The sequence below is a fragment of the Syngnathus acus genome, chromosome 9 (assembly GCF_901709675.1).
Source record: "Syngnathus acus chromosome 9, fSynAcu1.2, whole genome shotgun sequence".
NCBI lineage: Eukaryota > Metazoa > Chordata > Actinopteri > Syngnathiformes > Syngnathidae > Syngnathus > Syngnathus acus.
The window spans coordinates 4235170-4250105 of record NC_051094.1 but is presented as its reverse complement, the minus strand read 5'-3'; the positions used below and the strand labels follow the sequence as shown (position 1 = coordinate 4250105).

At 44.2% G+C, this 14936-nt stretch overlaps 2 protein-coding genes across 4 annotated transcripts; one reads left to right on the top strand and one right to left on the bottom strand.

The window, feature by feature from the left end:
• Positions 1-17: 17 nt before the first annotated feature.
• Positions 18-7778, top strand: LOC119127221 (dematin-like). The gene is made up of 16 exons (XM_037259090.1): positions 18-144; positions 4067-4107; positions 4174-4254; positions 4328-4462; positions 4678-4722; positions 4790-4955; positions 5062-5106; positions 5178-5330; positions 5654-5766; positions 5842-5947; positions 6132-6190; positions 6286-6328; positions 6409-6416; positions 6488-6544; positions 6630-6710; positions 6934-7778. The coding sequence occupies exons 1-16, from the start codon at positions 33-35 to the stop codon at positions 7045-7047; spliced, it is 1359 nt and encodes a 452-aa protein (XP_037114985.1). The 5' UTR covers positions 18-32; the 3' UTR covers positions 7048-7778.
• On the bottom strand, positions 7531-14757 carry si:dkey-220o5.5 (actin filament-associated protein 1-like 2). 3 transcript variants are annotated; one of them, XM_037259013.1, is made up of 15 exons: positions 14533-14757; positions 13195-13329; positions 13025-13119; positions 12250-12370; positions 11964-12193; positions 11281-11460; positions 11053-11124; positions 10872-10935; positions 10292-10527; positions 10128-10219; positions 9334-9436; positions 9209-9263; positions 8910-9079; positions 8517-8627; positions 7531-8125 (listed from the first exon to the last, which is right to left on the bottom strand). In XM_037259013.1, the coding sequence occupies exons 1-15, from the start codon at positions 14546-14548 to the stop codon at positions 8099-8101; spliced, it is 1707 nt and encodes a 568-aa protein (XP_037114908.1). In that variant the 5' UTR covers positions 14549-14757; the 3' UTR covers positions 7531-8098. The 3 variants fall into 3 exon arrangements, 2 of the variants coding, with proteins under 2 accessions (XP_037114908.1, XP_037114909.1); XM_037259014.1 differs by having other exon boundaries at positions 11964-12190; XR_005098764.1 differs by having other exon boundaries at positions 8110-8125; positions 8517-8593.
• Positions 14758-14936: the final 179 nt, after the last annotated feature.

Genomic DNA, 14936 nt, shown 5'->3' with positions numbered 1-14936 from the left:
ATGCACACGCAAGTACGCGGGCACACGCGTACATGAAGAGGCGGGAGCGAGTGCGGAGGTTCACTCGCTCGTTCGCTCGCCCGCTGGATGCAGCTCACACGCGCAGGACGCGTGGAACGCGCACGCACAGACGCGCGCACGCAGGTAAGGAGAGTCTCATTTATTTGATGACTTCACGTTATTAGCATTAATGGAATATGATGAACGTGTGAGGGGGATATATTTACGTGTTGGATATTTGGCGCTACGTATCGCGACTTGCGCGGGTGCGTTCGGCCATGATGTCGCGCGAAGTGAACTTGTTCATAGATGCGCGTGTACGTGTATCGGCGCGCGCCCACCCCAAAAAAGTCGTGAGCGTCAATATCTGAAGGCCGGCTTCTGAGTGGAAGTTTGTGCCGCCGTGAACGCTCTTCATCATCGTCATCGTTGCTTGCGATGATTGATTTATGTATGATGAGAAGACACTGACGTCAGAACATGGCGTAGGGGGAGCGGGGAAGAAGAGGAGGGATTAAGGCGGGATGATTTTATGTAACACACTCAGGCCCACTGACTCACAGGTACAGTGAAACGCCATTCGTCACGTAGGTACGTTTCATACCCGTAATAGTAAAAAAAAAAAAAAAAAGTGATAGAGAGATACAAAAAAAACCACATCAAAACTGTAGATTTTGAAGTAGCTTTACTCCTCCATATTTTAAACACTTTTTAAAAATGTATTGACACCGCTTGTTCTCACCCTTGCTGTGAAGAATTGTGAGACATGCTATATCAGCACTTTGACAAAATGAAAAGTTTTATAACGAGCCCATGTATACTTGAATTGAGCCCCCCCCCCTTCAATTAGTAAAGTGAATGTTTACTCTAAACCCCCACAAGAAATGAAATCTGTAATATTGCACAGGTACAAACAATATAGCAGAAGTAGCTTAGCATCAAGGCGCCATTAGAGTGAGTGCGATGACAGTGTCAAATTGCTGATTGGTTGACTCCACATCACAGATGATAGCCTGCTAGCGTCACATCGTTTGGAGCAGCGCCTTGAATGGCCTGTGCATGCAGGAGCTCCATGTTAGGTAGCCATATTGTGACGTCACCAACAAATGAAGTCACGATGACGACATGATACACCTGCGTTATAATGCAAAACTGAATGTGTGTTTGTGTTGTGTTGTCATTGCGTCGGCGCTGCTTATCTGTGAAAGCAGCAGGGGGCTGAGGTGGGGGCTGTGATGCAGGAATGAGGCTACAAGTACACCCTATGTGTGTGAGTGTGTGTGTTTTTTTAAATTGACAACAGACACAAAATGATTCAAGTGCTGAAATGTTAAATCTGACTAAACTGACAGATGGACAACACACTGTTGTTATGGCGACAGCATCATGAATAATCATGTGTTTCGCTCTCAAGTGGCAACTTTTTTTAAATTTATTTTTGGAACAAAGCTAAAAGTTGAAGGTAAAGAACATTCCAGCAAATTCCGGAACTTTTCCATCCTGTCAATCACAACGCAACCCAACTAGTGACGCCTTGGCCAATGACGGCGTCCGTTACAGGCCAATGTCATGTGGGTGTGGTCGTGCGTGTGTGCGGCTGAGATAAGCTATAAGGGGCCGGCGGGGCAAAATTCACGATCCCCTCTCACACACACACAACTGAAATGCTCTTGTGAACTCGACTCAAGCGCTCTCACACGCTTCACTCAAACGCTTCCACGCACACTGATCTAATGCTCTCTCACACTCTACTGAAACACACAAATGCACCCACTTATGTTTTTTTTTTGCTCACACAACACTTAATGAACACTCTGACACAACCAAATCATTATTACACACTACATTCTTCAACATGGACTACAGAAAGTCTCTCTCTCTCTCTCTCTCTCTCTCTCTCTCTCTCTCTCTCTCTCTCTCTCTCTCTCTCTCTCTCTCTCTCTCTCTATATATATATATAGTATATATGTATGTATATACAGTAATCCCTCGTTCCAAAAACCACCCGCGATAAGTGAAATCCACGAAGTACGGTCACCAACAAGAAGTACTGGGCAGGCTAACGAGTTAGCGGAAAGATACTAATTCGCAAAAACGGACTTCTAAAGGAATGTAAACGAACATTTGGTGCAATACTACATTGGCCTAAAGGTTAGACACGTGTTTCCTCAATTTAGAAGTTTTATTTTGACTTTGTGTTTTTTTTTAATTTGGAAAAAAAAATCTGCCATGTAGGGAAGCCGCGGTAAACGAAACGCGAAGTAGCGAGGGATCACTGTGTATATATATATCTATATCGATATAGATATATATATACACACACACACACACACACACGCACACACAGAGTGTTGTCGTTACTTTCACGGATTCATCCGAAGCTTCCCACTTGTCCGGCAAACATCAGCAGAATGCTGACAGATAGCAGCCGGTTGCTAGGTGACGGCCGGCACCGCTCTACCAATCGGCCGACGGTGATGTGCTGAAGGTGCTGCTGGCCTAAAATAGACCCCTCTGCGTTCTCACATGCGCGCACACACATATAATGACTGTGTGTAGGCATGTGAAAATCAGAACATAAAACATTCTTTTTCAATTCTAGTCTTCCTTTTTTACACACTGTATATACGTTTGGGAAAACTTGACGGTTTGGAAACATCTGTTTGACTTTTCCCTTCTCTTTTTTTTGTCCCATTCTTAACTTCCTTCTTTGTTCAAATGTAAATGAGCTCATTAGTAGCGGTCACTGATTGTCTTCTTGCTCAGGTCCTGAGAGCGGGCAGACCTTCTCTGTTTTACACACGCACACACAGACCAAGTGGGGAGGTCTAATTTAAAGCCAAAACTTGACCTTTCCTGACTTTTGTTTCATCATGGTGCATTCAGGGCCTGTCGGACAAAAAACAAATTTATCATAAACCTTGTGGTTGCTTAGCAATATTTTTGATAAGTAAAATATGACCAGACTGAGTAGTGAGATTATGGGATGTTGGTGGCATCACTTAATGAAGGTGATACTCAGCTCTGAGTTATCGGTCCTTGTATTGATTGATTGTTAGTGAGCTCTCTCTTGAGACTAAAAGGAAATACTATTGTCTTCTGTGACCTTGAACTAGTCAAACATTATCTAAACATGTTGCTGTCCTTTTGCATTTGGTATATGGTCAGTCAAAATTGCAAGCATCCTATTAAGTTATTTGATATAATCCATTGGTGCTCACTCTTTTTAGCGACATGATTCATCCAAATCAATACACATGCTAACGTTGCTTAGCGTGGACACTCCAGTCTCCATTTTTCTGCTGCTTTTCAGTTTGTTGCCCTTCACCTGTCATTTATCGAAATAAACATGCACGCTAATGCTAACGTAGCATATTTCTGTACGGTAACGCTGATGACGTTAATATTAGTTTGCCGCATTGCTCCATTTTGTTGAACTAGTATGTGTCTGTCATTGGTGGAGACACACAAATGCTATTTCAACATAGCACGTTGTGATTATAATCCACAATCTCTACTTTAGTGTCAAAGGAAAAGCAACACGTTGTGGAGAAAGTGACCTCAGCCCCCACATGACGATGACTCATGAATATTGAATGAGCAGATCGTCATGCATAATTAAAATCGCAGATCAATACATGACTCAAGAGATGATGACACAATGAGTGGGTGTCAATCAAAGCTCATGTTGTCAGTGAAGTGTGCGTGTGAGACACATGTTAGCGCTCTACCATTCATTCTGGAATGACAACATTCTGGAATGATCTCTTTGTGTTCCAAGGGACCATCCAGAGCTGAGGCCCATTGTGATGTCGTGTACTTGTGTGCCTCATACGTGTGTGTTAATCACATGTTTGTGTTAGTGCGTGCCCACACGGTCATCTTTCATAACTCGGGCCCTCGGTGTTGTTGGGCTACGCATATTAGCACGCACATAAACCTGACCCACACACATGCTTGAAAACATCTGCACACACACTTATGTACACACAGAATGCACTCACACACTCACTTTCCTTTAGATTATTCATTTCCAATGCATAACTTCTTTTTGTGTGGGTTCCAGGGAGTGACCAATCAGCCGCCACCATGATGATGATGCCAAAGGTAAACAAACATCCGAGTTAGCCGCCAGCGTTAGCATGCCGCATCTGACGCATGGGTTGCATGCAGAGGCCTCAGACGTCCCCGGGCAGCGTGCTGTCTCTGCGAGGTGGCGCCAACATGCCGGGATCCCCCGCCGCCGCCATCGTGGTGAGCAGCCGTCTTTGTTATCAGCATCCGTGGGCCCCTCCCCCTTTAAATCCCACCCCTTGTGGCCCCGCAGGCCCGCGTGGACGACAACGTGATGGTCTACAAGGACCTAGCGGCACTCCCGCAGGACAAAGCCATCCTGGACATCGAGAGGCCAGACCTGATGACATACGAGCTGCACTACCACTATAGTCCACTGGAGGTGTTGGTGAGTCACTTGACTCGCTTTGCACAAAATGAGAAGTATAGCTCCGACACTGCGTTTGAATGTGTAATAGTTCCTAATTATAATGAGCAATTTTTGTTATTATGATGATGACTATTATTTAACTGCAGTGAGTGGTCTCATTCATTTCTAATAATGACAAAATTTTTTGGAATAATGATTCATGTTTATTTTTACGCTGAACTAAATGTTCGCAGAGTTCTCTGTCTCCCGGCTCATTCTCCCCTCCGACCTCTCCCGAGGTAAGTCCAAGTTCAAAGTTCACCGTGTTTGTTTCTGCTTTCTCCTGATCTGTGTCAACCTTTCCAGGAGTGCAGAGCGTGGCCGGAGAAAGGTTCTCCTGGCGACTCGTCGCCGGCTTCGAAGCGCAACAGCGGCAACACCACACCATCGCCACACACGCAACGCACGCTTCAAATGCAACATGCACAAAACACACAACCTTCCAAGATCCTACAACACTTCCACAGGCCTGGTAAACTGCCTTTGTGCTTCATTTGCATATGCTGTCTAGTCTTCTCTATTTATCATGCTTTAAACATGATGGGGCCTATTTCTCAATGTCAATTTTGCTGCTCCAGATAATGGAAGTAACATCTACAAGAAGCCTCCCATCTACAGAAGAGGTCCGTTGGTCACCTGTTAATTCCTAGCGTTTAGCATCATGAGCTAATTGGACACCATGGCATGTGTGCAGGCGCGTCGTCTTCAGGACTTGCCGCGGGGAAACACTTGGAGGATCTCATTATCGAGTCGTCAAAGTTTCCCGCCGCCGAGCCTCCGGACCCGAACGTTCCCTCCAAGATTGAAACGGAACACTGGCCTTGCCCGCCCTCCTCCGCCGTCTTTGGTACGATTGAAACATTTACTCTCTTCTCTTGGTCCTCTTCCTTCTTTGTTTTGTTTCTTTATTAAGTCACAGATTCAAAGTATTACATTGTCATCGTATTGAAGACACTCGGAGCATGTTGGACTTTTTTTTTCCCCCACGTCGCAAAATTTCCACAAATTTCACATTAAAAAAATGGGTGGGAAAATGTGGTGGGGCATTTCTTGACTAATTTAAACATTTCAATATTTTAGGGCAATACGACTAAATTTCACTAAAACACGTACATTTCATTTTAGTGTTTCATTTTTATATTTTATACGAATGACGTGCTCTTCCCTTAGAGAAGGAGAAGGCGTGTCGCAGGAGTGAGGGCAGGCAAGAAGAAGAAGAGGAGGACGAAGAAGACGATAAAGTTTGGGGCTTGCGAGCGCTTCACATGCAGGAACTGAACAAGGTGGGAAGGATGGCTTGGTGCCATCATGATTTCATGAGTGCCTTTGTAATCACACCACCTCGCTTTTGGCTTCAGATTCAGTCCAACCTAGGAAGGATCATCCTGAAGGAGGAGCTGGAAAAGTCAGCTGCTCCACTGAAGAGAAAAACACGCTCGCTTCCGGACCGCAGCCAGCACGCAGGTACTGCATGGCGCCTTATGATGATGTCATCAAGCCCGCATCCATTGGTAACTTGGCTTACAAGTTCCTCAACTTTGTACACTACTTTCAATATAGATGAATGACATCATGGTCTGACAAGGTGCCGTTGGTCCGTGCGTGATGAACCTGAACGCCTCGTTGTCACTTCCTATCTCCTCTGCAGGTGGCGCCACCTCCCGCATCGTTTGTTTCCCAGCAACCTCTGGGGCAGGCCTAGCCAGAGTGAGTGTGTGTGTTTGTGTGTGAGAGAGCGAGAGAGATACATTCACGTGGCCTTCAGGTGCTCACCATTGCATTGGTGATCTTGTGAATTCCAGTTGCAGTCGACAAAATTCAGCCCGTCGGAGAAGCCCGTTGCAGGTACAGGTACATAGTGCTTCCAGGCCCGCATGCTGTTGTTCTAATGTGTGTGTTTGTGTGCATGTGTGTGTCTCCCGCAGGTGTTCAGGTAGAGTGTGCCTTCATCGTTGTGCCGCGGGTCGGCCATGTTGTGGTGATGTTTGTGTGTTTGTGTGTCAGAACGGCGAAGCTGCGTTGGACCGAGGCCGCTCGCTGCCCAGTGTGCTGGAGTTCAAGGTAAACATGACCCTGTCATGACATCACACAGGTGGACGTAACTTAATTGAGGACTAGTCACCATAACAACACTCTTCTTCGCCAGATTTACCCATATGAGATGCTGGTGGTCAACCACAAAGGACGAAGGACACTTCCTTCTGGCGTCGACAGAACGCAATTGGAGGTAAATATATTCTCAAGAAGAAGTGATGAAAATGCTACATAGGGATAGCGAGATAGCATTCTAAGTAGAGAGAGCGCCAAGGCATTTTGATATGGATTTCATGTCCTTTGGTATAATTGCTAAAATGTACGACTAACACATGCTATGCCAATATTGAGCAGGCCTACTCAGGTACACGCGCGGTAGCATGAGAGCTAATAATAAGTGTGGTGTGTACGTGCAGAGACATCTGTCGCGGGAAGAGTTCGCCAACGTGTTCGCAATGACGCCGGAGGAGTTTGAACAGCTTTCCCTCTGGAAGCAGAACCACCTTAAGAAGAGAGCATGTCTCTTCTGACTGCCACGCTGGAGACACGCCCACTCCACAAAGCTAACGTTAGCATTTGACGTAATTGCTAAAACATGTTGAGCAGGCACAAAAACAAAACATTGCTGCTTTCCACTCTGAAGAAAGGAGCTGTCTGTATGTGATGCTAAATCATTGAGCAGTTACTGAAAAACTTTGTGGTTTTCAACTTTACCAAAGCCACAAGGGAAGCTACTGTTAGGATTAGCTTGACAACGCTAGCGGTTAGCATCCAGGTTATCGTAGCTTAGCATACTGACCAGGACAAAAGCTGAAATCGGCTGAGAGAAAGTCAATATAAAACGATGACATGATTCATACATCAGCGCAGACTGATAACATCACGTTCGCACCATGTCAGCCATTTCGCATCTTCTGTCAAGCGAGTCATCACCATTCAAAATGGAGATGACATTTTAGATATGAGATGAGCGCTTTGTTTTGATAGTTTTGGAGTAATTCGGAGTCACTAACTTCATGTTTGTTGTTTTTATTTCAATTCTTTGGATGTTTTTGATGATTTCTAATAATGAATTTTGTGTTACACGCCTGCTGCATGTGTGATCTTAATGTGACAGGATCAAAAACTAATCAGCATTGAATGCTCAGCTCATTTACAGACATTAATAATTTAATATAAGGCAATTTCAGAAAAATAGTGTTGTTTCTCACGTGGATGATGAATGTGATGTGAACGATAAACACCATAGACACAAAAACTTCATATTTGTCAAAATGTGATTCTAAGGTGAGATTTAAATTTTAAAAAAAACTTTGATAAAAAGTGATGATTTGTGTTTTTGTAGTTTGGAAGAAGTGCAAACATGACACACACACACACACATTGATCATGAAAAAAAAAACCGCTTAATGTGTTTCAACCCATTAAAGTCTGCTATTTTGTGTGACAAAAATAATAAGTTAAAGGATACAGTCATGATCTAAACAATATAAATTAAATATAACAATCTTGGTTGCATGAACACATCACCAAGCCAAGTTATATGGTCACGTGGGCTCTTCGTCACATGGTTGCATGGTCTCAGGTAGCAGCTTTGGTCTCCCATTCCTGTGAAAACGATCACTTGTCACCACGGCAACATATTAGTAACTTAACGATTAGCATTATCAGGGAAATTTGAGACCACTTTTTTTCAGACCAATATCAGTATGAGCACTCAGTTCTTGAGCAGTCACCAATACAATACAAAGTACCAATACCACTGGTACTTTGGAGACATAAAATTTCTACCAAAAACGATGACGGAGCATTTTAAAGAAAGACTCATATATCCCAATGTAACATTTTCCTTCAAATTGCATAGAAATAATGTCAATTTTCTGTTCTTAGAATTTCCCATATGATATTTAATACGACAAAAGTGACATGAATAGAAACTGAAGCAGCAAAAGCTTGAGAAGCAAAAGAAGAAGAAGAAATTGGACATGTGGATGCTGACCTTCCTCCTCTGGAAAACCTTCCCGTGCTCAATGAAGAGTGTGGATGGAGCTCGTCTGAGCGAGGTCTTCACGGATGCTGTACGACGCAGGAAAGGGTTTAGCAGACTGGCCTGGACCAGGGAAAAGTAGGAGAGTACATTAGAAACTAGCAAATACCAGTACGCGCGTAGACACCAGGGAAGACCAGGATAGACTATTAAAAACTAGTAAGGAGATGAGTAGAACCAGAAGGTCAAACCAGGAATGACAAGGACACACTAGTAAAAACAATCGTGACCAACATAAACCAGCAATGACCGAAAAGAACCCCCCCCCAAAAAACAGAAAACTGAGTTCTGAAGTACAGTTCGGTTCCTGAAATGAATATGTGGTCAATTGTGATTGTCAATCACCTGCGCCCGCTCGCTGCACACGGTGAGCGACTGTCTGAAGGACGAGCGTTTATTTTTATTGCTCGCCGACACCAGGTTAGCCTCAGAACCGGCCCTCAAGGGCACACTTTTTCTGCCCGTCAGCTCCAACTTCTGGATGCCACGTGGCGCTACTTCAGACCACTTCCTGTCTGGAACACACACAAGCACACACACACTGATGCTAAGCTAATGGTTCATGCTAAACATGCTAATTCTGAAACAAATGGCAAGAATTTCAGACCAATTGGGCTGTGTTATCCATCCGCGTGCTAACTCACTGTTGCTACTGAAGGTGGCGTTGGTGTAGGTCATGGTGTCCTGAGAGCCCTGAAGTTGTCAGATGACACAAGAGAAGAAATGGGTCACAGAGGTGACACCTGTGAGGTGACAAGGCGGTTCGTACCATGTGCTCCAGCATGGGAGTGTTGGAGTAGACGGGTTGTAGCGGCGGAGCGGCCAAGCTGGCGTGGAATGGTTGGTCCATGTATGTGTTCAGCGAGCGTCCGCTGAGGATGCAAACATCAAGCGTCACCACATCTTTTGAGATTATTTATCATTCAATATCATTACATTGGAAATCATTCCATGTTTTTTGTACGTTCTCATTCTGCATTTCATTATTTACACGTTTTTCCATGTATAATGCGCCCCCATGTATAATACGCACCCTAGAAATGGCATGTTGATGCTGGAAAAAAGCCTGTACCCATGTATAATACGCACCCAAATTTTGACTCCTACTTAAGTCCGTAAACGTAAAATTATTTCAGAAAAAAGATCATCTTTGGGAACAACCGGATGTTATTCTGCCGGTCAGTATCACTGCGCATGCGCTAGCAAACTCAATAGCGAAGAAATGTTTCGGATTTGTGTAGGGTACATTGTGACAGCAAACGAGCAGGTGATCGAGCAAGCGTCTGATACGAGAGCATTGTGTTCGTATGGAGCGTGTTTGAAGTGAACAGCAGAGAAGAAAGCGCATCTGTAATGCCGGCCTCCGTATGATATCCGGATACAAAAAAAAAAAAAAAAAAAATTGTACCCATGTATAATGCGCACCCCAGATTTTAGGACAATAAATTTGTTAAATTTTGCGCATTATACATGAAAAAAAACGGTAATTTATCCCAAAATTGCAAATGTCTAATTTAATCTTAAAAAAGGTCACTATGCGTCGCTACGGCAACACTGACTGACCTGTTGTGTTGCTGTGTCTTGCCCTCAGAGCAACAGTCCACCGCGTCCTTCAGGAGGCGCGTCCATCGCCGCTTCTCATCTGCCGAACTTACCTGCGAGAGCGTCACGCATGCGTCACCTTACTTCCCGTTTGCTCCACTCGCCGTCCCAGCGCCATCACTCACCTCCACTACAGCCACCTGCTCACCGAGCACACTCAGCGTGATCCTGTGTGGTCGCTCGCCATCGGGCGCCGCTTTCACCTCGCAGCCTCGCAACCGTACCGTGTACTGAGGAGAGCGAGTCTGGCTCCGACGGTCCCCATCCTCTTCTGCGTCCTCCGCGAACATATTGAGATTTCCCGCCTCCACTTGACACAAGAGACTCTGCCACTGACAGTTCATCAGCACGCTCACCACACCTGAAAAATACATACGCCATCATTACGCCGATTGTTTTTGAGCCAATTGTGTTTTTATTTTAAAATTAGTATTTTATATTTTAAACCAATGAATGTAATAGAAATTGCTAGCAATTTTTCTAGTTTCTTTTAAAGAAATTGTAATTTTAGTTATGACACAAAGTTCATGCGAAATTTCTCTTTGCGGGACACATAAAATGACGTGGCGGGCCGTATCGGGCCCCCGGGCCTTGAGTTTGACTCTCATCAATTATGCAGCAGACTTTGTGGCGCCGTACCAGTCGAGCCCCTTGACGAAAACTCACAATATTCGACATAGCGCATAATCCAAAGTAAAATAGTACCTTTGCTCTTGTGTTGTTGATGTGCTGGTTCTTGCTGGTTGGTGTGTGTCAGGAGCGCACTGGACTGAGTCCACAAACCAACAAACAGTATGAACATGATGCACAATATAATATATTATCATATCATATAATGATCCTGCAGTATGTACTCATCCGTGTGTGCGCGCTTTGTGCTTCTCACCCTGCGGGACCACCGAGGAGGTTCTGAGTTAGTGCGATAATCTTCCTCGCCGACACTCAGCTCCTCGATCACCTGATAAACACACACACATTACATTACTGTATGCTATTTGGTACTGCTACTGTGCTCTGTCTTTTAGTTTGTTTTTAATTGAATCTCCTCAATTAAGTCAAAGTACAGAATGTGAACACTTCATATCAGATCTGCTGCTTCCACACATGCGCCAACCTGTCGCCACTCTTCAGCCTGCTCGAAACTGCTGTACCCCAACACCAGGGTATCGGCCCCCAGCAGCAGAAGCTTGAGTTGGTGCGGAATCTTCCGGTTGCTCTTCAGCTTGTAGACTAGTTGGCAGCCGCGTAGGCTCAGTTGCAGATGAGGAAGGAGGTCCCTCGCGCACTTGTAGCACTGAAACATAAAACGGCATAGAAGAAAGATGCCGAGAAAGAGGATAGCGATAACTGGCAAAAGGAATTGCAAAATGAAAGCAAACAATTGTATGATTAGAGATGAATAATAGTGAGGTGATGAGTAGGTAAATAAAATAAATAAAATTCATTTCAAGGTCTAAAACATGTTATTCTAAAACAATATTAAAAATACTCCGTTGAGTGAATTCAAATCAAAATCCCATTAAGCTTCATCAAACAACAGAGTGAAAATGTGTTAAAAATATAAAAGAAATTGGGGAAAAGTTAAATATGTAAAAATAAATAAATCTTTTAATATCATCGAATTGCAATTTGGTTTAATTTTTTTAAATTCCATTTAAAAAATATAAACAATCTAGTGTGAGTTATTTACTTTTGCAAAACTAAAATTGAAAATGAAAAATGACAGAAAGAAATTAAGAGCAAAAATGAAATTGCAAATAAAAACTAAAATTGAAAATTGGCAGAAGGCAGACGCACCAGCAGAAGGTGGTTTCTGATGATGAAGAGCTCCTTGGTCCATTGTCCCAACCACTTCCTCCTCCACAGGTACCCACACAGGCGAGACTCAGGAGGGGGCCTGAGACAAGGCTGAGAGGAACTCCATTGGATGTAGTGAGCTCTGTCCTTCATGTGCTCTTCATCATCGTCATCCTCAGCATCCTCGCCATATGACTCGTAGTAGCTGTTCTCTGACTCAGCTCGCTCTGCTAGGATCACCAAGATATTATCGCCGCCATGTGTGCGTGTGTGTCTGCGCACGTACCCAGGTGATTGGTGCTGTCAGCTTTGAAGGGTTGTGCCTCTTCATAGGTATCTTCATCATCGTTACAATCACCGCCTTGAGCTTTAGCGCCCCCTGGTGGCTGGTGCGGTGCTGCAGGGACCTTGAAATTGGATCAAATGAGTGATCAGGTGGGTCACGTGGCTACCAAGATGATTGTAAAATGAATGACTAACAGATCGAATGTCCCACAGGAGTGTGCACATTCAGTATCGGTGTGTGTGTGTGTGTCCATCACGTAGGCCAGACGCTAATCAGCCGCCATCAGTGACCACTTCCTGCCTCAGCAAAGCGTTCGGCCAATAGGAAGGCAAATACACGAGAGATGGCCTCATATATATAAACATCCTGTCGCGCACTCGCAAACACATTACACACAAGCCGTCTCCTACCAAACCTCAGGAGGACTCTGTCATTAGTGCACCACATCACAACGTAGCCTGCTGTTCTTCTCGAATACCAGAAAAGAAAGTTCTGGTTCTGGTCCAGTTTCCATCTTTGATGTCTGTCTTTTGACAAGAACTTAGTGGGTGCGCCAGAACCTCAAACATGAACCCTATGCTGGATTCTTCTCCGTACAATCGTCTTTTGTTTACTTTTCTTGGTTTTGACTCTCTTGGCTCTCAAAATGGATCTAGCCGGTTCACAGCTAAATAGTTAGCAACTGAAAGCAAACATGGCTTTAATGCAGATGCTAGTATTTCAAATGCTTCTCTGCGCCCCCCCCCCACCCCCCCCGGTGTCAGGATGGACTCACTGCATTGCTAGTCCAGACGTTGGAGTCTCTTAATGGCTGGCTGCTAGGCGACGATGATGACGGACAGCTCATGATGACATACTCTGCGTCCTCCACTAGAAGCAAACAACACAAGTGAGAACTTAATAACAGTCAGCGAGGTGTGGAGATAAGCAAGGTCAGGCAGTAACCTGGAGCTTCTTGCATCTGCAACAAGGACACCAGCTCTGAGATGGACTTCTTCTGAGCCTGTGCGATGTAGCTCAGGTTCTCTGAATCCAGAACTGAAAGGAATGACTGAAGATCCCACATCAGCTTGGACAACACTGCACAAGACATGGACGAAATCATCACAGAGTGAGTCAACAAAAGACTTCATGCTGTTTGGATGCTTTTGGATGAACGTGTCAAGAAAACATTTGTTCATTCGACAACGCTAAGGTAGAGACCGAGCAGACCTCAGCAACAACCAGCAGAAACTATCAATAAAGCAGATAAGGACCAGGAAAGACTAGTCAAGACCAGTAAGAAGAAGACTTGCAGAAACCAGGACTCAACAGAAGAAACCAGCAGAAATCAGCAAAGACAAGAAACACACACACGCACTCACACATCATTGCAATGACGACACACACCTTATCTTACACACAAACACACTTATCTGAACATCAACATTGCTTCCTGTTTGTGGCTTTGATGCAACCGCACACAAACACACAAAATCCACGTCAAAGTCGCACAACAATTCAACTGGATGCAACTTCTGTGTGAATGTGTGTGTGTGTGTGAGTGTGTGTGTGCGTGTGTGTCGAGAAGATTTAAGATGCTTTACCATAAAAACCAAAGCCTCGAATTAGCACAAAGATGGGAATCCTTCACAACTCCCCACAGTTTGTGTGTGTGTGTGTGTGTGTGTGTGTGTGTGTGTGTGTGTGTGTGTGTGTGTGTGTGTGTGTGTGTGTGTGTGTGTGTGTATGTGTGTGTTGGAGGGTGTGGAGCAGCTTTTTCTTTCATCCCGCGTTTGTTAAATATAGCGAAGAAGAAGAAAAAAAAAAGGAGAAGGAAGAATAAGAGCATGTTGATGTTTCATTCTGCGTCCAATCAGCATCAAGCATTGCCCACTGGGACACACTTTGTAATATTATGAAGATGTTTTTGAACATGCCTCCACGGACTTGTTCCTTATCGTCATCTCCTTACAGTGAGCCTACAAGTAGCCTTGAAGACACTTTAAGAAATTCCTCCAGGACCTTCAGAACAATAGTGGAAATCACCACTGCACATTGGTCATAGAAGATTGTAGAATTCTTCCTAGAAATGGTCCAAGATGACTTTAGCAGAGCCTTTGAAACATCGTGAAAGCTTTCCGACCATCAGACCATTCACTTTATGGGATTGCAGGTCAAGGAACCCTAACCCAGGACAGCAACTCCTGGAAAGTTCTCTATTCATCAATTAACACACTAACAACTATTATTATTAGTAGTAGTAGTAGTAGTAGTTTTTCTTTATAAAGTGATCAGGCTTACCTTTTTGTTTCTCCATATCTTTTTCACCAGATGATGCTCCTCACTCTCATGATTGATGGTAATCAAGATAGTGAAGAAGAACAAAACATAACAGATAAGAGACAACAAACAAGAAGAAAACACTGGAAGGAGACAAGAAATGAGGTTACTGTGGTGAAAGCGCAATATAAATAAAGATGTATTGTTTTCGATGGTCTCCTCGGTGATCTATCTGCTTGCTTTGCTCCTCCGCTGATTCTAAAGTAGCAGGTGGGGCGGAGTCACGTGCGTGACGTCACAACAAGGGCGGATCACACGCATAAATCTGAACCGACATGAATATGTTTGAATTTCACTCTAAAAGGTTCCACTTGGACATTTAATTAATCACATGTATGTAGGTAAATGTGATGCAAAGGTAATTT

What these genes read in the sequence shown, in the direction of transcription:
- LOC119127221 (XM_037259090.1), top strand. Translation starts at nt 33, where the DNA reads ATGAAGAGGCGGGAGCGAGTGCGGAGGTTCACTCGCTCGTTCGCTCGC. An exon ending in CCATGATGATGATGCCAAAG is followed by an intron (nt 4,108 to 4,173) that starts GTAAACAAACAT and finishes GGTTGCATGCAG; the next exon opens with AGGCCTCAGACGTCCCCGGG. An exon ending in CCAGTGTGCTGGAGTTCAAG is followed by an intron (nt 6,545 to 6,629) that starts GTAAACATGACC and finishes CTTCTTCGCCAG; the next exon opens with ATTTACCCATATGAGATGCT.
- si:dkey-220o5.5 (XM_037259013.1), bottom strand. An exon ending in CTCCTCGGTGGTCCCGCAGG is followed by an intron (nt 10,936 to 11,052) that starts GTGAGAAGCACA and finishes TTGTGGACTCAG; the next exon opens with TCCAGTGCGCTCCTGACACA. An exon ending in TCAACAACACAAGAGCAAAG is followed by an intron (nt 10,528 to 10,871) that starts GTACTATTTTAC and finishes TGTATTTTTCAG; the next exon opens with GTGTGGTGAGCGTGCTGATG.